At 37.7% G+C, this 22,537-nt stretch overlaps 1 protein-coding gene across 5 annotated transcripts in view; it reads left to right on the plus strand.

The window, feature by feature from the left end:
• The window catches only part of UAP1 (UDP-N-acetylglucosamine pyrophosphorylase 1), a gene marked incomplete at both ends in the record, with an annotated part of 32,993 nt that extends 13,171 nt beyond the window's left edge, over positions 1 to 19,822 (plus strand). For 2 of the 5 annotated variants that reach the window (XM_084248876.1, XM_084248875.1), the window contains 8 exons: positions 1,479 to 1,683; positions 3,956 to 4,131; positions 6,067 to 6,239; positions 11,571 to 11,764; positions 13,090 to 13,230; positions 13,914 to 14,102; positions 18,918 to 18,984; positions 19,730 to 19,822. In XM_084248876.1, the coding sequence (XP_084105002.1) occupies positions 1,479 to 1,683; positions 3,956 to 4,131; positions 6,067 to 6,239; positions 11,571 to 11,764; positions 13,090 to 13,230; positions 13,914 to 14,102; positions 18,918 to 18,984; positions 19,730 to 19,822 (1,238 nt within the window). Of the gene's footprint in view, positions 1 to 1,478; positions 1,684 to 3,955; positions 4,132 to 6,066; positions 6,240 to 11,570; positions 11,765 to 13,089; positions 13,231 to 13,913; positions 14,103 to 15,198; positions 15,250 to 18,917; positions 18,985 to 19,729 lie in introns of all 5 variants that reach the window. The other 3 variants (XM_084248878.1, XM_084248874.1, XM_084248877.1) reach the window with 3 other exon arrangements.
• Positions 19,823 to 22,537: the final 2,715 nt, after the last annotated feature.

Raw genomic sequence — 22,537 nt, forward strand, 5'->3', positions numbered from 1 at the left:
GAGCACCAATTGGTGTTAATGGTAGTGGGGGAATAGGATCTGAGATACAGAGCTGGCGTTGGGAGTGTTGGTCTTATCTTTTATAAGAGGAAAGGCAGCTGAGGGAAATCACTTACTTTTGGACTGAAGGTAAAATAAGATGTCAGGAAAGAGTAACTAAAGCCACATTAACAGAAAAACAAAACACACATACTTTATGAAAAAAATAAATAGTATTAAAAAAAGGCTTCTCCGTCCAGAAAATTTTCTTGCAACTTTTTTGGAACACATTTAGAAATATTCCTCATTCTAACACTTTCGGTGGTATGCAATAGTCCAGAATGTTTAGTTTGTTTCCATTTGGCTTTTAAATCCTACTTGAATTTATTTTTAGTCAGAATATTTTTTATTCAAGTATTATGTTTGGTTATTACTTATTGCTAATATTCAGCTTGTGGAAATTGAAGGCTTCCAGACAGAAATAAATCAGCAACAAAGACTGAGCCTAACAACCTTCTGAACTACTGTAGATGGCCCATTAAAAAAAAAAAATCATTTAAACACTTTTATTGAAATACAGTTACATACAATAAAATGCACTAGTTTTATGTGTTTTTGAGAAATATATATGTATATATATAACCATGTAACTACCACCCTTAATCAAGATGTAGAACATTCCCATCACCCCACAGAGTCTCTTAATGCCCTTTGCAGGCATATAACCTGAACTTATTCAGTTGAGTTGGATTTTAGACCAGACCAGGTGTTGTGACTTCAGAAACTAGCTGCTTTTTTTTTTTTTTAAAAGATTTATTTATTTATTTATTTATACATGCACTGGGTACAGTCAGAAGCGCAGAAGGGTGAGAGAGTTCACTGGAGTCAGAGGGGGAACAGAACAGACAGAGTGACAAAATACACTGCTGAGGGGAGCAGCGGGAGTGGCAGGAGAGGTCTGTCGCACCATGTGGACCCTGGGACCCTCGCTGGTGGACTGTTGTACCACATTGCTTTTCTGACAGCTGCTTTTCCTTACATTTACTGGAGGCTACCTTGTCTAGTATGTTTGTATGTTCATTAATTAATTATTTTTGATTGATTCATAGGCTGCAGGTAATTTAACAGCATCATCATTCATCCTGAAGCCCTGGTACCTTTTATTGTTTTCCTTGGCTTACCATATCTAAGAAGTAGTCAGGTACTTGCAAAACATTTGTAATGTCTCATGATCCTTGCATTCCAATCTTTTTAGGAAAAAAACTATTTCATTTAAGAAGTATATATCATACTTCGTTTGGTGCTTAGTTGGGTTCTATACATTATAATTTTTAATAATGAAAATGTTTTTTGTTAACAAGAATGGCATCCCTGATTCTGTATAGAGTCCTGGCTCCTTACACAGATAGTGAGTCTTTGCTCCTGCCTTTGTAAATGCAATCCTAAAATGCTTAATTATAAGTCCTATAAGTGGTTTTTTTTTTTTTTTTCTTTTCTAGGACTTTTCCAGATTTCCCAGAACAAAGTGGCAGTTCTTCTTCTAGCTGGTGGACAGGGGACAAGACTTGGTGTTGCATATCCCAAAGGGATGTATGATGTTGGTTTACCATCCCACAAGACACTTTTCCAGATTCAAGCAGAACGTATCCTGAAGCTCCAACAATTAGCTGAAAAATATCATGGCAACAAATGCATCATTCCATGGTAAGATATATCTCATGGGAGAGTATTTGAACATGTATTAGTTTATAATATTTGAGCAAATATTTTATTCACAGGCAAAAATATTTCCTTTTTTTTGGAGATGTAGCATACTATAGATGTTAAAAGTGATACATTTAATAACTAAATCACTATAGCTTTAGTGAGCAGTATTATTACTCATCTGCCCTTTCTGCATGCCTGCTTGAATACCTTTGGATAGTCAGTGGATTCACTCAGTCTGGAAGCTACATTGTGGTTGATAATTTGAGTGTAGACTTTCTGATAAAAGTCAATTTCTGAAATATGAAGAAATTACTCATTTTCAGCATTGCTGTGGTAAGACCCTATACCATTCTGATTCTCTTCCACACCCCACCCTTTTTTTTTTTAACCCTCTCTCAAAGCATTTCAGGGTCTTTTATCTGTAGTATCAGATATTTCATGACAGTGTGGCTTGGCTCTATGTTCAGTCACTGCTTTGAGCACCCAGTGGGTTCTCTCCATCCTGAAACCTGTACCCTTATGTGTCAGGTGATCTCACCCTCTGAAACCCACTCCTCCACATTCCTGAAAGCTCCCACTGATTTTTTTGCTGTGAATAGAGGGGATTCTCAGTCACTGGTAGACTGAGTTTTCAGGGACTGCCTCGACCAGCATGTGTCTCCTAAGCACAAGAGATTATGGAAATTCTGCTCTGCTTTTTAATAGTTTTTGCTTTAGCTTTTTAATCTATTTCCCAGGGCAGGCTTGGAAGAATGTTTTGAGGGGGAGGCCAGCTATGTATTTGAGATCCCTCACATTTCTAATCTTGTTTTCTCAGTCCCACATGACCAACAAAAGCTCTGCTTTATTTAAGCATTATGTTTGGTAACTACTTATTGCTGAATTTTCAACTGGTAGAAGGTTCTCTGTCCTCTGCCTGGTCCAAGTCCTGCTTCCTGTTCACTAGCTTGTATCCCAAATCATCAGGCACCCAAGGGAAAGGCAGCTGCATAGCCCTAGCTGTCTCTGAAAGATTCTTGCTGTCTTGAATTTTAGTTCCATCCCACTGCTTCTGTAGCTCTCTGATGCCTTTAAAAATAGGCTTTTTGTAATTCCCCCAGCTTTGCTAGCCCTTCTCAGACAAATGTTGGCCTGCTGTGAATTGTTTTTTCATCTTGATTCCAATAGGGATTTCTAAGGGACATCTGTGTTCTGAGTGCCCAACATTCTATTTGAGCCCTGTCCTCCTCCTGTCATGTTGGCTTTTCTTCTCTTTCACATCATAGATCAGTTTCTGTTCTCATCTTATGCAGAACAGTTTAGTCTCCTCTTTTGTCGTCTTCTAAATTATGCCCAAATCTTTTTTACCAAAAGGCAAAGTACCCAGGATAATTTTTTAAACAGACAGGTATTTACTGTGGTGGGGAATTATATCATTTTCTCTATTTATGCATTCAGCACATATTAAACTCAGCACTTGCTTCAAGGTGCTAGGATGCCTCAGTAGCCAAAATAATTTGACAAAAATCTCTGCTTATATATCGCTTATATCTTGCTAGGGTAAAAGCTACTGCAGTTTTAGATATAATCTTTTTTTTCCTTTTGCCACATTGGCGTGGGTTGAATTTTTGTGACAACGGAGAGTGTAATTACACTGTTATGATTTCTTTTTTTGTGTGCGGAAGAACTGTGGTGTAGGCCAGAGGTGCGGTGAGTGCGGGAAGCAGAACAGGCAGATCCACTGAAATACACTGCTGTGGGGAACAGTGGGCACTACACTATATGTGTGTTAGCTTGCTGGCTGGGGATTGAACCCAGCCTTAGACTTAACCTGGCGGCCACCAGGGAGACCCCTATACGGTTAATGATTTTAAATGGAGAGAGAATAGGGCCTAGACTCCATTTCAGAATTTTAACATAAAGAATCACAAGAGATCATTAGAACATTTTGCAGGTATCCTTTTCCCCCTGTTTATTTAGGAGTTTTTAATTTAGAATACAAATTTTGTAGAGTTCTGAAATGTTTACCTAAGATAGTTATAGAATCTCTGGAGGAGGTATGTTTAATATTGGTACATAGATTTAGCTTAACTTAAAAAGACTGATTAAGTAACTGGACAAAGTTCCCCTTGGGAAGCAGCTGATGCCACCTTACTGGGAAAAGTATGAAGAAAATCTAAACTTGAAGTGGTGCTCTCAAATTTTCTTTAGCATAGGAAATAGATGCCCCTTGATATTTATGTACTGCACATGGCCCTATTGCTTAGAAGATCTGTTTTTCTCTTGCAAGGTATATAATGACCAGTGGCAGAACAATGGAATCTACAAAGGAATTCTTCACAAAGCACAAGTACTTTGGTTTAAAAAAAGAGAATGTAATCTTTTTTCAGCAGGGAATGCTGCCTGCTATGAGTTTTGATGGGAAGATTATTTTGGAAGAGAAGAACAAGGTTTCTATGGCTCCAGGTTTGTAACCATGCTTTTTTTTTTTAACGGTGACTACAAAAGCTAATAATGTAAATTATTGAATTTCACTTTTCTTTTTTGTTGGGTGATTTTGATGCTAGAAAGTAATATTAAATTTTTTTTCTTTGAAATATGGCAGTGACTTAAAAAATATGAAAATTCTCATGGGTGAAAGAGTTAAGTTTTTATACTTTTTTAAAAAAAGATTTGTTTATGCATCAAGAACCGGGGTACAGGCCAGAAGTACAGGGAGTGAGAGGATTCACCAGAAACAGAGTTGGGTACAGAAAGGCAGACTGACTGAAATACACTGTTGAGGGAAGCAGCAGGTGAGACAGGAGATCCTGCTGCACCATGTGGGTAGCTTTCATGCTGGCCTGGGATTGAACTCGTGCTGTAGAGGCTGCAGCTAGTGTCACAGTGGATGCTTAACCCCTTGCGCCACCAGGGAGGCCCAGTTTTTATACTTTTTGTAGGTATCTGCCCCAGAAAGGAGTTTGAGCAGAGTGAGAAAGTTCATTTTCTTTACTCAGTGTTTAATATGCAGTAGTGTTTATGGCTATATTCTTTATTGTAGTACAAAGTTGGAAACCATTCACTGTTTAAATAGAAGACTAAATTATAGTTTATTGTAGAAATAATTCCTAGGTACCATTAAAGTAATTGTTTAAAGACATTAAGTGGCAAGAGAAATCATTAGGGGAGGTTAGTAAGGGAATGGGAAATACAAAATTCCATCACAGTATAATTAGAGTGTAGCTTTATACCGTTCAGGCATTGCTTCCACACTAGCTTGTTAATGGCATCCCTAGGATTGGGCAGTGTCCTGCCTGGGTTACCACGTACAGTGACTCTGCGTACCAGTCAACTAAAAAGGAAAGATGTTCACAAATTCATATCTGCATGGACCTTTACTTGGAGGAAAGGCTAAAAGGAAAAGACAATAGTGTTACCGTTGTGCTCTACCAATACAGGCTTTTATTTTATTTTATTTTCTATTTAATTATTTTAATTTTTATTTATTTTTTTTAAGATTGATTTATTCATGCATACAAGAACTGGAGTACAGACCAGAGGTGTGGGAGGTGAGAGGACTCACCGGAGACAGAGTGGGGAGCAGAACAGGCAGACTGACGGAAATACACTGCTGAGGGGAGCAGTGGGTGAGACAGGAGAGGTCTGCCGTGCCATGTGGGTATCTCCCAGGCTGGCTGGGATTGAACCCACACTGCAGAGGCTGCAGACAGCTTCACAGCGCTGCAATCAACTGCCTGAGCCAGCAGAGAGGCCCTATTTAATTCTTTTTAAATGGAAGAATTTACTGTTCTTAGCTCTACTTTATGAAATTGTCTAATTTTTTTGGTCAGCTTTTTAGCTGTGGCTGAGGTGGTTGGTGGAAGAAGTACATTAAAACAGCACTAAAGATAGATAGGAAAGTATAAATTTAGCTTAAATTAATATAGACCTTCATATTAATCTGGTTTCTTATCACATGATGTGGTATAAAATGCTCATATATTTTTATTTTTGACATAAATGAAATTGTCAATGTTGGATCTGTAAATACAGAGCTAACTTGAATCAAACAAATGTTATTATCAAATGTTATAAAATAAGCATTGTCTAATAACGACTTTTATATTTCACAGTATATTATAGTCTAACTTGTTAAAAGGACTGAGTTAAAAAGAAAAGTCTGGGCTTTCTGGTTGCCTGGCCCCACATTAATAGGGTTATTATGTGAATACTTAAGCTAAATTATCTTTAAAACCATGTAGTATACTTTTTGATACCTTTCATTTTGTGTATTTCATTTTCTGGCCCTGATATGTGAAACTGTTTCTCAGAACTCTTTCGTTTGGAAACATTACGCAATTTTTGGTTAACCTTCATAATGGGTGTTGGTGTGATGCTAATGGCTGTTCGCTTTCCTAGATGGGAATGGCGGTCTTTATCGGGCACTTGCAGCTCACAATATTGTGGAGGATATGGAGCAGAGAGGCATCTGGAGCATTCATGTCTACTGTGTTGACAACATCTTAGTAAAAGTAGCAGACCCCCGCTTCATTGGGTTTTGCATTCAGAAAGGAGCCGACTGTGGAGCAAAGGTAATGGTTCTTCTCAACTCCAGCAAGGCTTTACATGAAACGTATCCATTCCAGGAGTCAAACTTGATCTCTTAGGGTATCTGAATATTTTGTATCCATCCATCTCTTTAAAGTCACTAAGCTACACCATATGTGTTTTCCCCCCCTTAAACTGGTAGCATTTGATTCTAGAAATAATGCACATTTATCCATTACAAGTAAGAGATTAAACTAGGTAAGGATGATTTGTATCTGAGAAAATGAAAGTGACATCATCATTAGACCTGCAGTGGATTCATTAATACCAAGTTGTTATTTGATCCAGTTAACCCAGTTTTTTCCTGTGACAAAGTTACTGGAGAAGTAGGTACAAGAAATATTGTAGAAATAGCAAATTTAGACTTTGGAAGGCCTCTCATGATAGTCTTGTGAATAAGATGGAAATAGATTTGGAGATTAGCACAATTTAAAGAGACTGACAGCTACTTGAATGTCCACAGATATACTGACGTTAAGATGCAGGAAGGTTTGTAATGCCATATGGCAAGTCTCTGACCTTGATGATGTTCTTTTCAACATTTTTTAGTTGCGTAGATGATGATATAGAAGACTTGCTTTTGTGGTAGCAAACAAAATGCATTTTGAGGAATAAAATGAACAGAAAATGTGAAAGACCTAGAAAACACACTGGAAGATTTAGAAATATTAATGTAAATATTACTTTCCATGAAATCCTTAAAAGCATCTGTTTCTCCCCCCAGCTTAAAGTATAACACAATTCTGATCAACATTCCAATGAGATTATTTTGGGGACATTTGACAAAATGATTATAAAGATGGATAGGGAATTGTTGGTAAAGGTTGATCTTAAGGAGGAAAGGGTATGGGTGGAGATAGTCTAGCAGATATTAAAATGAATTTAAATAAAAAGTAAGTAGGAGGATAGTCCTGAGACCAGAGTAGAATGTCAAATTAGGAGGGCAGAGTAGCACAGTCAGAAGGAAAAATCCATGTACATAAAAATATACTGTATAGAGATATAGAATATAGATTCTATGGAATATAGAATTCAGATGAATTCTAAAGTTAAATATTAAAAAATGAATATGGTAGAATAAAATTTAGAATAATTTTATAATATAGATGTGAAAGGAAGACTTTTCTGCCAAAAGCAAAAACATACAAGCTTTGGATAAAAACAGATATATAAAAATTTGAAATACCAAGGTTTAAGAAGAATCCTGCCATGAGATACATGCTATATTGTTGGTTGGATATTTCCCCTATAAAAAATTTCGTGTCTCTCAAAATTCATTTATAAATCTAAATACAAACTCATAGACAGAAGCTGAGTCTTAAATTTGCGTGTCTAAAGTTTTCAGAAATGAAGCTGATAAACCTAATAAGATTCTTCTTGACTCTAGGAATAAGGAACCTGGTTTATTCCATCTATTTAAGACCTCTGTCCAATAATCTATGTGTATCTGTACTGCATTATATTAGCTACTAATAGTAATAGAAAGTATATTGGATTGTAAATAGCATCTAAACTTTAAAAAAAAAAAACATGACAATATATTTCTGACTTTTTTCCACTTGGTGTCACTCTTTGTTCTAAAACAAGCACTTCTTTTTATTACTCTGAGTTTCAGAATCATTTTGAATTCTGTATGATCAGATTGTTGAACCTGGAAGGGAACTCAAAAATTATCCAGTAACTTGGGCCTCAGCAATGAGAGAAATGAGCAGTTTGAGTTCCATTACTAATTAAGTTCCAGACCTAAGGTTCCCATCATTAGCATTACCAGGATTAGAATTCATAATCTTAGTATTATATCACATTACAAAATCAAACTCTTAGCTTAATTGTGTTTTTTTTTTCCCTGTCAAAAATCTTTACATTGGTGCACTAACCTTTGAGTATACTAGTCACACAGAGATGGAGTGTATCCTATAATTTTTCTCTGCTGGAGGTCCTCTGGGACAATTTCAGTCTCAGTCATGGTGATTTTGTGTCTGGCATATAATGAGGTATCACTCGTGTGAATGAATAAATCTTTAGATAGAACTGAAATATGACTGGGTTGATATATATTAAAAACTTTTAGGATAGATAAAAACTAATTATGTAATCTCTTCTCTTACCCTTTTTATTTTAATAAAGACTCAAGATATTGAAATATGTATTTTAAAACACCTAAATTAAGGAGTGATTCACAGTGTACAAGTGGAATTCCTTGCAGTACTTCTTTTTTTTTAAAGATTTATTTATTTATTTATACAAGCACTGGGTACAGTCAGAAGCATGGGAGGGTGAGAGGATTCACCAGAGCCAGAGGGGAGAGCAGAGCAGGCAGACTGACAAAGTACACTGCTGAGGGGAGCAGCGGGCGAGGTAGGAGAGATCTTCCGCGCCATGTGGGACCCTTGCCAGGGGCCGGGGATCGAACCAGCGTTGCAGAGGCTGCAGGCAGCTTCACAACCCAGCGCTCAACCGCTGTGCCACCAGGGAGGCCCCCTTGCAGTACTTCTTTAATGGACTTTTGTCCTGGCGAATTACATATTTTTTAAATATTTTATAAAATTCTTGCATCATTTTTCATCTTTACACAATGTATGCATTTTCATTTTGGTTATATTCCCCATACAATTGCACACACCCCCCCCCCCCTTATTTTGACTCTAGTCCTTCCTCTCCCTGCCCCTCTTTCCTACCCCCTTCCCCTAGTGTGTCTCTGGTTTATAGTTGCTTGTTGATTTTGATTTTTACTTTGTATTGATTAGTCTTTTTCCTGGTCTCTTATTTAGGTTTTCTAAATTCCTGCTATGAGTGAGACCATCCAGTATTTTTCTTTTTCTCTCTGACTTATTTTGCTGAGCATGATCCCTTCTAGCTCCATCCATGTTGCTGCAAACTGCATATGTTTATCTTTTTTTGATTGCTGAGCAATATTCCATTGTGTATATATACCACATCTTCTTGATCCAGTCATCTATTTTTGGGCATTTGGGTTATTTCCATAGCTTAGCTATTGTAAATAGTGCTGCTATAAACATAGGCATGCAGGTGCCCTTTGGAATTAATGTTTCTGTGTCATTTGGGTAAATATCTAGGAGTGGGATTGCTGGATCATATGGAAGCTCCATCTTTAGCAGGTTGAGGAATCTCCACACAGCTCTCCATAGTGGTTGGACCAGTTTGCACTCCCACCAGAAGCGCAGGAGAGTTCCTTTTTCTCCACAACCTCACCAACATTTGTTGTTGCTAGTTTTTTTAATATGTGCCATTCTCACTGGTGTAAGATGGTATCTCATTGTAGTTTTGATTTGCATTTCCCTGATTTCAAGTGATGTTGAACATTTTTTCATATGCTTGTTGGCCATTTGCATATCCCCTTTGGAGAAGTTTCTTTTTAGCTCTTCTGCACATTTTTTGACTGGCTTATTTTCTTTGTTTCTGTTGAGTCTCAAATTACGTATTTTTATAGGGAGAGAGCCTTGAGAAAAAAAACTTAAAGAGCCAGTCATTTGCAAAACTACAAAGATAAAACATAGGAACTATTGTTAATTAAAAAACAGTTTGTAAAACAGCTACCTTCACTTTGAGGTTAAATGTTATCTTGAACTCAACTTTTCAGGATTTAACTTGTGGAAAACTGAGCAAACCTCTCAATTTTACACTGTATATATTATGAAATAACCCCAATTTAGTGCCAGTTTGCAACTGTTTTCTTTTATAATCTAGACTTTTATATATTTGGAGGTGCACAGTTGTTGTAGATGTAAACCTTTCACTAGCAGAATAACACTTGTGCAGTGTCAAATATGAATCTGCTTATTATTTACCATTGACTGGTTGGGAGTAGGGATATATAGAGGTGATTGGAAAATGAGCCGTGCGAGAGAGAGAGAGAGAGAGAGAGAGAGAGAGAGAGAGAGAGAGAGAGATTAATGGATTGAGCGGATTCCACCCTAAATTCTCTACCTAGTAGGATATGTACCATAGTGTATATGAAGTGAAGGTGGTAATGGATTGATAAATGGGAGTTGCAGATACGCCCATGGCTGACTTAAATAATTTGGTTGTATGATGTTTCCCTCCAGTTTGATTCACTTCCTTGGTACAGAGTTTCTTTCCCATGAATACTGTGCTTCTTTCAGGATGGCAGACAGTGAAGCTACACAGCCGGCTGCATGTCCTGTAGCCCTGCGTCAGAGCTAAACTAGGTGCCTGTATCTGTAATTGCTACGTAAACCAACTTCTCAATAGTGCTTTTAGAGGTCTGAAAGAAACTGCTACTGTGTTTATTTTAAGAAATCAGTTGCTGGAGAAAATTTTAACTTTATTGATATAATTTCATGTATATTTAGGATAGACTTTTCAAACTGGGGATAGATTTTTTTTTAGAATATTCTGAAGCATGCTGAATTGTTAATAGAACAGGACAAATAAAACAGTATCTTCAGATAGCTTTTATTGCTTGATTCTCTGTTGAATATTCGTCTTGAGTTTAATTGTATATTAGTGTGTCACATGCAGTTCTTTGATAATTTCCTTTTAAGCATTTAATTTAGGTCCCTGATATATAGGATTAGGATGTTGAGGTATCAGAATCACCTCTGAGGTGTCCAGAACAATTACATTGTCACATTTTTCCTCAGTTTCAATGTATACCTTTCTTTCAGCTCCCCCACCAGCCTAGACTCATTCATAGATTTTCAAATCATTGGCTTTCACACTTTTTTTTTAAAGCATAGCATCTCTTACTTCAAACAAAAACTTATTTTCAAAGCAAATAAATCTGAGCAGGCTTCCCTGGTTGGAGAGGCAGTCGAGCCCCGTGGCCTGCCTGCCTTAACACTCCGCCCACCTCCCAGCCATAGCTCAGAAAAACAAGTAATATTCTGTATTCATGAATAAAAATGAAGTACTTTTTTCAATGAATTAATGATTTGGGCATAAGAAAATGAAACAAAATACCTTTTTTTGGTCTTGTAAATTTCAGTTATTCTCAAAGTAGTTGAGTGTGATTAAAGATAAATTGATAAAAATAAAAGAGATCTGGGGAATGTAGACTCCTCATTTAATTATTCCCACTCCAATGTGATGTGTGATGGATTTTCTATCTGTATTATAGTTAGATAATAAATAGGAAGGAAACAAATTACCTCATTCGTATGAATGAATAAGTATGTCAAAGAATATAAAGATGACTAGGTCATTGCCTAAGGTTAACGATTTCCTTTTAAGAACAGTGTAAGCCAAATTGTAAATGTAGCCTTTAAAAATGACAAATCTCCAGTGTAACATTGATTAAACTTCCTCCTCTACTGTTTTTTCTTTGTGAGCAGGTAGTAGAGAAAACGAACCCTACAGAACCAGTTGGAGTGGTTTGCCGAGTGGACGGAGTATACCAAGTAGTAGAATACAGCGAAATTTCCCTGGCAACTGCCCAGAAACGAAGCTCAGATGGACGACTGCTATTCAATGCTGGGAACATCGCCAACCACTTCTTCACTGTCCCGTTCCTGAGAGATGTTGTCAAGTATGGACAAGATGGGGACTTTTACATTTTTACTTTTTGTTAATCAGAAACTGAGTCACTTGAGAAGTAGGCAGACATCCCAAGTTCATATCCCACAGAATTCATCATCTTTCCTGAGGATCACCTTTAGCAAATGAATTTTATGTGTCATTTTAGTTGTGTTTAATAAGCTATGTCATAGGATTAGGAATTCCAAACAAAGCATTCCTCCCTTTTCTTTACCTCCTTCAGGTGTTCTTGATTCTGGTGTAGCAAAGTGTAAGAAATTAAGTGGCCCCTCTTATCACAATTGGAAACTTTATTTTTTTTTAAAAAAAGATTTATTTTTATTTATTTATACAAGCACTGGGTACAGTCAGAAGCACGGGAGGGTGAGAGAATTCACCAGAGCCAGAGCGGGGAGCAGAGCAGGCAGAGGGGCAGCAGGCGGCAGGAGAGGTCTGCATGCCATGTGGGACCGAGCAGCTGGGGATCGAACCGGTGCAGCTGAGGCTGTGGGCAGCTTCACAACCCGGCGCTCAACCGCTGCACCACCGGGGAGGCCCACAATTGGAAACTTTAAAACGAAGATGTCTGCCTGACATCTGCAATCAGAATTTCTGTAGGTAGCTACAGGCATCTGCTTTATTAAAATGCTTCCCACCCTATTTAATTCAGCTGGTTGCCAGGCTAACATTTAGGAACTAGTGCATTGGAGAATAAAGAAAAAAGAACTTAAGACCTGGGTGAAAATAAGCATGGGAATGCTACTAAGGCTAAAGTAACTGTTTATACCTGCCGATTCTTAAATGAGGGAGATTCCTACTGAGTCTTCACTTCATAGCCTTTGCACACTTAAAAATGACTATTAACTGTTTAAAACATTACTCATTTTTGCTTTAGAAAATCAACTCCAATCCCAAAGTAGTTCCCATTTCACTGTTTGTGGCTGTGTTATTCATTCATAATTCATAGTTATTATTAATACTTATATTTCTATTCCATACTTGAAGGGAATCTCACTTGGGAAAGTTGGGCAAAGAGTAGAATATTTTATAAAAGACGTAGAAATTTTAGGAGGGACATTAGTGTGAGCTGTGTGTGTGTGTATTTTTAAATTTAATAAAATGTTTAAAACAATAATTTATATAATTATTTGATTATTTTTAACTTAAGGGGATAGAGAAATCTACTGTATATTTAAATATGAACTGAAACTTAAATTCCTTTTCTTTGAAAATCTTAGTACTGGTAGTTGATGCATTTACTCCTGAGTATGATTATCAGATTGTCTGGTTTTTTTATATTTGGAAAGTGATTATCTTTTTTTTCTTCTCCCTCCTTAGTGTTTATGAGCCTCAGTTGCAGCACCATGTGGCTCAAAAGAAGATTCCATATGTGGATTCCCAGGGGCAGTTAATTAAACCAGACAAACCAAATGGAATAAAGATGGAAAAATTTGTTTTTGATATCTTCCAGTTTGCAAAGTATGTTTTCAATTGCACCAATATGATTAGATGTATGTCTTGAAGGGTTGCTTTGTATTCTCTTTAGGCAAAACTATTTTCAGGAAATGTTTGCTAGCACATAAGTCAGGTCATTTTGATTGTGTGTTGTCTAGGTTCATCATCATTATCTAGTATGAAGAGGTTGAGATAAAGAATTGGCCTGTCTTGTGTTTTAGGATGTCTTACTGATGAGTAATGTTTCTGTAAGCATAATAAGATTATATAGCTCTCTGTAAAAGTTCATGTTAGATGTTGAGACACATGTTACAGAATTTGACCAATATGAAAATGAAGAAGACAAACTAGCTGTGTTAGATTCTCTTACCATATATATTTGTAAGTTGTCTCTTTGCCCATTTTTGTTTTTTTTTTTGTCCCTGGAACAGTTATTGTGATCTTTTTTTTGCTTTAAGATTTATAATGTTGCTGAGCTAAGTTGAAGTGTTTTATAGGTGAGGGTATAAAATATTTCTTATTTTGCATTGGAGAATTCTAACTTTATGTAGTGCAGGGATGAGTGGTATTGCTTTCAGCATTCATATAAAATTGGATTAAGACAGTCTGTTATTGAAGACTAAAAGCCTACTTCTGAGGAGAGGAGTCAAAGCTGTGTCTGCAGTTTTATATCACCATACAGCAGCTTTTGTATGTCTCCTCTCTAGGAAGTTTGTGGTATATGAAGTATTACGGGAAGATGAGTTTTCCCCACTGAAGAATGCAGACAGCCAGAATGGGAAGGACAACCCCACCACTGCAAGGCATGCTTTGATGTCCCTTCACCATTGTTGGGTCCTCAATGCAGGGGGCCACTTCATAGATGAAAATGGGTCTCGCCTTCCAGCAATTCCCCGGTAAGTTGGTATTTCTTTTTTTGTGCATGAATGATTCCTTGGCTTTTCCTCTTGGACTTCTTTTTCTTCTTTTTAATGTATTCATTCCTAGAACTTTTTGGGAAAAAAAAAAGAAAGTTGATGTGGGCAGTGTCTGATGTGAAAAAAGCTTTGCCCATCACAAAGAAAATGATAGCTTCACTTCTTAAAGAGGAATGAATTCTAAATTTCTTGTTGTCTGGATACAGCTCCATTATATGAGTGGGTGTGACAGAAGGATAATGGTCAGAAGGTAGTTCTTCTGCTGTGCCAAATGGTTAAAGCCCACCAGCAACCACTGTGCTGCTGTTCCTGTGGTGTGAACCTCACAGCTATGAGGATTGGGTGCTGCTGCCCTTTTATCTGTGATGCTTACTATGAGCTTTCCAAAAAAACCCATCACCCACATGCTCCCTGCAAGATGTAAGCCCACCATACCTTCTCACCAGGACACTTTCAGGTCTCTGAGGGAGGTGCTGGCAAGGGAAGTGTGTGCTGCCTCCATCCAGTGATACTCAAGCTTTAGAAATATTTTGGGTTCTTAGAAGTTAAAAAAAAAAAGATATTTGTGGATATTCAAATCTGAGAAAAAACACTTTTATGCAAAATCTTTAATTTTATAACGCCTTCATTAGCACCTAGAGCATCACCCTTCTAAGTCATTTAATATTTCTATACTTATGTGAAAAACCATTCTGCCATTTAAATTTATATTCTTAAGGGGTAAAATGCCAGTTGCGTGATAAAAGCACTGGAAAGACTTGGTAAGTGTTAGAACACTGGGCATTGGAAGCTACTGGGAACTATGAATTTTCTAAGAAAGAGCAGTGGGACACTGTCTCACAGTCCGAGGCCACATACAGGGTCTGTCTTGTCAGCAGACCTGCTCTGTGGCAGGTCAGATTGTCCTCATGCTTCGTCTTTGGCCATTGCTTTTGTTTCTCTCTCAGATTACCTTTGCCGAGTTTATAATTTATCATAAGTACATGCGCTCAGTCACATATATTTTGCAATTCCACTTCATTGTTATTGTTTGATTTGTTTCCATTCCCATTAATGCTTATTTATTCCTACATAGCAGTGCTACAAATGGAAAGTCAGAGACCATCCCAGCTGATGTCAATCACAAGTAAATATACCAGCCTGTCTGCAGTGCATGGTGATGGGGCTGTGCTTCCCTCCTACTAACTGGCATCGTAGTTTAGTGCTCTGCCTTTGGTCTTGGGGGGATGGTGAAGTGTTGTTGGTGGGTGTACTGCTTACATGGTGGCAGATTTCTGTCTGGGTGACACTAACTCAGAATCGCAGTGCATGCTGGAAATGGGGAGCATGCTTACTAAAGAGTCTGACTCTAGGTGTTTGAGCATGCAGTGACAATTTTACAAGGGATAGGTAAGATTTAGAGTATGTTACAGGCCTGGGGCCGCAGATGTGGGTCCCAGCTTACCCTTTATAGCATATGCAAAAGCTAGATAAGAATAACATTCTGAAGATGTTATTGAAATGTATAGGTACTCTCAGTATAAAGGCTAACTGCTCCTGACGTAGTTGATGGCACTTAATGTGCTGAAAATCATTCTTTTGATATTCTCGTACTAAAAGCTCACCTCTTTGCTCTCTGTTAGTTTTGCTCCATTATAATTCTGCTTCTAAAGAAAGTCACTTTTTGTCTTAATGACAGATAGTTTTTAGCTGGAGTAGCACATATCCTCTCATCTGGGCATGGACAGAGTTTGATAAAGCCATTTTCTTTTAGCTAAAGACACAGCTTGATATTCTTGTGACACTTCAAAAGTTATTTAGTTTAGCTTGAATTTTAAGTTTGGAAGGTAATTTGGAATGTGTGTACAGGAGAGAGGACCTGGAGATGGGAATTATCTCAGGATAGGATAATTGTCTCATCTGTGTTTTTTTCCTGCCTGTGCCACTATCTGTGCCGTTGGAGACAAGTCCCTTAAGTGTCTGTTTCTGCTGACGAGGACCTAGACTCTAAGTTTTGGCCAGCTTTGTGACTTGTTGCTCATGTCTTGGGAACTGTTATGCAGGGCCCTTTGTGATTTTCTGTCCCATACATCATTTTTAATATGTAGAAGCAAGCTGCTTTGATAATTGACTACATTTTTGACCTAATATTCTTCTCTTTGAGCCACACCACAGATTTTAATCTGAAAGCTAAAATCATTTCTTCATTTTGCAACTGAAATTAACATCCAGCCATCTCAGTTAAGATAAAACATTTAAAACTTTTTTCCTTCTTATTTGATTTTTTTTTATTTTGTGCTTTTGCCCCTTCCATTTACTTCATTGGCCCAAATGAGATCATGATTTAGAAAGTTCCTGTGGAAATTCTTCTCACTAAAGTGTGCCCTCCGAGAGTAGAAAAAGATTACCTACAAGTGAGAGATAAAGGGAGTATTTGTATAAAAGAGAAAGGAACAGCTTTGAGATATTCTGAAAGAAAGCAAAGATGTTTTGACAAAGTGACATTTTTATCTTTCTCCTTAATGTCTACTAACAGTGCTAGCCACCACAAAGCAAGGCGGGACAGCACTATTACTGGGCTAATGTGCAGTCTTCCGAGGTTTTGTATTCAGTGAGGTTTTGTATTCAGTGAGGGTGGTTTCTGCTTTTCCTTCTCTAGAATGTCCAACTTTAGTTATTAAAGTCCACTTTCTTAGTTTCTTGGAGTATCTTTGAGGTACTAGCAGAGAAGTTATACTTAGTTCAGCCATGTGTTCCTCAGGTTCGAAGCTGCTTCTGATTTAGGCATAGCCAACTTCCTCAGGGGTGCAGGTCATGCAGGTCTGTGTCTTATCAATGGATTGGTCCTTTCCTGTCAGCTTAATAGGACTCTGAGCTGCTGCAGAGGGTCTGGACCAGATCTCTTTAGTCCTTTTGGATAGAATTTGGCACATATCTGGAGGGATTATATGTCCCATCTTTTAATTTGTCTTTTCTTTGATATTGTCTGTTATCTGTCTAGCTTATTTATTCGTTCAGCCAACAAGCTTTTGTAGCCTACCCACACACCCGCAAGTGCTGAAGTAGCTTCCATAAGATAAATATATCTTTTCTTACAGCCTACCGGGAGGCTCTAGATGTACATACATAAAAATTAAATAGCAGGCCTCATGTTTGTATGTTAAATGTGTGGTATACATAGTAATTACTCTCAGAGGCAGTGATTAGCAGGTGTCTTAATATATTTGCTGGTTTTTTTTTTAAAATATTTATTTATTTATTTATACAAGCACTGGGTACAGTCAGAAGCTCAGGAGGGTGAGAGATTCACCAGAGCCAGAGCGGGGAACAGAGCAGGCAGACTGACGAAATACACTGCTGAGGGGAGCAGCGGATGCAGCAGGAGAGGTCTGTCGCGCCGCCATGTGGGACCCTTGCAGGTGGCCGGATATCGAAACGGCACTGCAGGAGCTGCGGGCAGCTTTGCAGCCCAGCACTCAACCACTGCGCCACCTGGGGAGGCCCTGCATTTGCTGTTTTTAAAAAGTGTATTGAGTAAGAGCAATCAACATGAAATGCAGTGGTCCAGAGAAGGATGTTACTTGAGCTAAATCTTGGGGAGAGTATGATTTTGGATAGTGGAGAATGACTTGGAATAATCCATAGTGGGTACAACATACTTGGTTCAAAGGGACAATGGCTGGGCAAGTAAGTTGAAGAATCTTCTGCTGGCCTAATGGTTCTATTCAGAGAAAGCTGGGCATAGCTAAACTCAGATGCCCTCTGACTTTATTCACACTACTAAAGCTTGAGACCACACATTTGGTAAAACAGAAGCTAGCTGTGGTTTGAGACTCCAAGAAACTAGTTTTTTGTATGCTTTGTATCCTTTTGGTAAAATTGTTGAAGTTGCAAAAAAAAAAATCCTAAAAGTCTGGTGATCTTAAAAATTTTGAAAACTTGACTTTTGAGATAAATAATGTAGAAACTCAGTATTGCAAGTGGCTATAAATGTTAGAATATGACATAGAGGAAGCAAGTGGTGACTTTGACCTCAACACTCACTTGGGTGCTTTCTGCCTTAGCTCTCTAAAATGGGACATGGTGAAAGTAATGGAGGGGCAGGCACTTCAAAACCTTGAATAATCAGCTCAGCTAACCTAGGAGATATGGGCTATACAGACATGTACTGGAAAATATTTAACTGACCTTGAGAACTACTGCCCAATAGGATTTTTTGCAGGGGAGGAGATGGTGGATATCTGTGCTATCTGATCTGGTCATCATTAGCCATCTACAGCTGCTAAGCACTTAAAATTTGGTTATTATTAACACATTTTAAAATTTTAATTAAGTTTAACCACATGTACCTAGTGACCACTGAACTGCACAGTGCAGCTTTAGGATGTTTGTCATCTAATTCTCATAAAGTATGAGAATTAGTATCTAATTCTCACAAAGTTATGTTAAGAATTAAAATATGAAGGATTCCAAGCATCTAGTAGGTTGAGAACATAGTGTATACTCAATAACAAATTATAAATTACAACTTGGAAATGATATAAAACATAAGCTGTACATTAGGAGATAAGCATATTAATACTGATGAAGTGCTCTGAAGAGTACTTGCCTCAATTAGTGTCTCTTGGACCTTGAGGATTTCATGTTAACGTTACTCCAAACTTAGTGATGATCAGGGTAGGCTTTATACTCTTTCTTTATCTAGGGGAATTTTGTTAACTGCAAGCTTCTCAGAGGAAAGTTATAGTCTGTATGTTCAGTCTGACAAATAACACGGGCAGCAAAATCTTTAACACGTTTGCTTTTTTTCCTTAGCTTGAAGGATGCCAATGATGTACCAATCCAGTGTGAAATCTCTCCTCTTGTTTCCTATGCTGGAGAAGTAAGTTTGCTAGGATTTTTTTTATTCTTTTAAAAGAAGGATTCTGGTACTGTCTTAGGCTTGAGTAGAGTTGCCCTACGAGAAGATGCCACATTTTCCGATGACCCTGCCCTGAGGAGTTTCTCTGGGGAGCGAACTGAGAGAATTCCTGTTAGCACTCTAGATCTGTGCCACAGAATTTTGTGTTCAATCTATTTCACCTATACATTGAAATGCACGGACTTTCAAAAAATCAGCCTTGTTTTTTAGGTAACCTTTCTGGCTCTTTTTGATGCAATTTAGTTTTTTATCTCAATGGGTCTATTTTGTTCTTTATACTTAGTACTCTTACTTTCAAGACTGGAGATACATAGGAGTTTGTACTATTCTAATATGTAGGATTTCTTCTGGAGGACCTTGTCAGGTTGCTTTCTTTGAACATTAGAAATGATGCCACCTTGATTAGAAACTTAATTCTGTTGGTTGATGATTGTAGAAAGAATGGCTATCTTACTAACTTGTAATAGAATGTAATCAGAATTATTCTCCTTTTTTGTTGTTTTTATGCTTCTATTACTAGGTTACTAAGCCCCAGTTTAAAAATATACTAAATAGATTTTTGACTTAAATTCTAAAAGTCAACCCAACTTTTGTTATTCAGCCCAACTTTTGTTATTCAACCCAACTTTTGTTATTCAACTTTCAAGTCATTATACACTAAGTCTACCATTGCATAACTTGTGTTTTATTTTAACCCTTTTTCTAGGGAATAGAAAGTTATGTGGCAGATAAAGAATTCCATGCACCTTTAATCATTGATGAGAATGGAGTCCATGAGCTGGTGAAGAATGGTATATGAGTCAGATGCCAAATCCCACTACAACAGGAATAGCTTTTATTTTTGATATCCCAACTGTGAACCTACAGGACCTGTCCTGGAATACTCAAGTTTGAATATCCACAGGGTTTTATTTTACTTGTTGACCTCTTATAACTACTACATACTCCCTCAGATCCAGATGACTGAACTTAAGAAAGCATCTTTATGATTCTCAATTTATTGAACACTTTATTTATATTTTTCAACTGTATGATTCTTTCCCCTAGCCCCCTGCCACCCCTAACCCCCTGCCCCCAGGCCAAGGAACACATTGGCTATCCAGGAAATTTTCTTCAGCTTAAGTATAGTCAGTTTGACATTTCTTTACTTGGAACTGGAAGCATTTGCTTTTGAAGTTGTACATAGTAATAATATGTCATTGTACATGTCAAAGTTTCTATGGTACTAAAACTGTGTTTTATTTTATCAAAAATTAAACTTTTTTAAGAAAATAATTGGACAGTAAAATAAACTTTTCTTTTTGTCTCTGGAGTGTCATTTGTACCTTGATGAAATCGCCATTGGGAAATTATAAAACTTCAGAGAAACTTTGTGGTAGTAGGTAACCCCTGCTTTTTGAAAGTTTGCTTTACATCCTTTCACTTTTAGGAAAGACCTACAATAATAACGGTTTTTACTAACTGAAAGAAATCCAAAGAGGATTTTGCTTTTATGACAGAAGGTGAAAAGCGAAAATGGTGTCAGGGTTGGTTTTGCAGTAGCAGTGGCACCCTGAATATTAGTGACCCCACCAAGCTCCTTCCCTGAACTGCTTCCTGTATTCTTGTGTATCATCACTCTCATGCCTTTCCTCTGTGTGAGTGTGATTTTAAGTTTGATGTGTCATTTGATAGGTTATTTTTTGGGTCTAGAGATGCTCATAAGTGTTTTCATATAAATTAATGGTTATTGCTTCTTTGCTTTATGCTATTTTGACTTAGAAAGGTTTCATAGGTATGCTCTAACCTTTAGATGGTGGGGAAACTTGTAATGTAAAAAAGTGTCAAATGTGACAAAACCGAACAGAACCAGAAGAAACCATCTTTGGTGTGACCTCAAACTCTAGTGCCAGTTTTAGCATTATACACTTTCCTACCCTGACTTCTCATTGCCCGCCATACTTGTCAAACATAATCATCTAGTATTGATGACTGATTTATGATTATGGAAAAAAAAGTGAATTTCAAACATACAGAATAGTAGAGAACAGAGTAAGGAACCCCTGTTATTTAGTTTGTAACAACTAACGTTAATCCTGTTTCATGTAATTTCTACCCCCCACACCTCCACTGAATTTCTTTCAGGTCCTCCATTTTGGATGTAATACTAAAGTATACACTTAAAAGTACAATTGTATTTTTATTTAGAATTCTATTTTATGTATAATCATAATACTTTAAAAATCTCATCTGCTTCATATGAACTGCTATAGAGTGAATGTTTGTGTCCCCTCCGGTTTACATGTTGAAATGCTCACCCCTGACGTGATGGTGTTAGGAGGTGGGATCCTTGGGGAGGTCATTGAGTCATGAGGGTGGAACCTCATCAATGGAACCAGTGAACTGCCTGTGAGGAGACAGCCATCTATGTACTAGGAAGCCCCAGTCACTGAACTTAAGAGTGCTGATCTTAGACTTCTTAGCCTCAAGAACTATAAGAAAGGGCCTCCCCTGGTGGTGCAGCCGTTGAGCGCTGGGTTGCGAGGCTGCCCACAGCCTCTGCAGCACCAGTTTGATCCCTGGCCACCAGCGAGGGTCCCACCAAAAAAAAAAAAAAACAAAAAACAAACCAAAACTATAAGAAATAGGACCTCCCCGGTGGCGCAGCGGTTGAGCGCTGGGTTGCGAAGCTGCCCGCAGCCTCTGCAGCGCTGGTTCGATCCCCAGCCACCGAGTGAGGGTCTCACATGGCACGCAGACCTCTCCTGCTGCCCGCTGCTCCCCTCAGCAGTGTACTTCGGTCCTTCTGCCTGCTCTGCTCCCTGCTCTGGCTCTGGTGCATTCTCTCACCCTCCTGCGCTTCTGATTGTACCCAGTGCTTGTATAAATAAATAAAAATAAAATCTTTAAAAAAAAAGAACTATAAGAAATAAATTTTTGTTGTTTTACAAACCACCCAATCTTTTTGTTATAGCAGCCTGAATTTACTAAGACATTATCTAATGTCCAGCCACTGTTCAAGTGTTCCCAAGTGTCTCAGATTAACTTTTGAATATTGGTTTATTTGAATCAGATTCTAATGTCCATTTATTGGCATTTGTCTCTTAAATGTTTTTTTAACTATATAGATCCTCTTATATTGATTTGTTGTAAAAATAACAGGTTATTTTTCCAGTATAATTTTGTAGATTTTGGATTTCATTTCCATGGTGTCCCTAATCATCCTCCATATTTCCTGAAAACTAGTTGTAGCTGAGGCTTGACCAGATTCAGGCTATTTTTTTATTTTAATAAATGTCCTCATAGATGGTGTTGCATGCGTCTATTGGATTTTATTTGGAGCATATTATTGCCTTTCTCTTTGAGACATTAAGATTGATGAGGGTTTCTTGTCTAGGTATCATCAGCCTGATGCAGCATTACAAAGTCCCCACTGACCTTTCATTTACCCTTTTAGCAGCTCTTGTTTCTTAGATTGCTTTGTAGTGGCTGAAAATGGGGATTTTTCTACCATTTCTTGTTGTTAGCAGGCATT

This window comes from Talpa europaea (genome assembly GCF_964194135.1).
Source record: "Talpa europaea genome assembly, chromosome: 12".
NCBI classification, from domain to species: domain Eukaryota; kingdom Metazoa; phylum Chordata; class Mammalia; order Eulipotyphla; family Talpidae; genus Talpa; species Talpa europaea.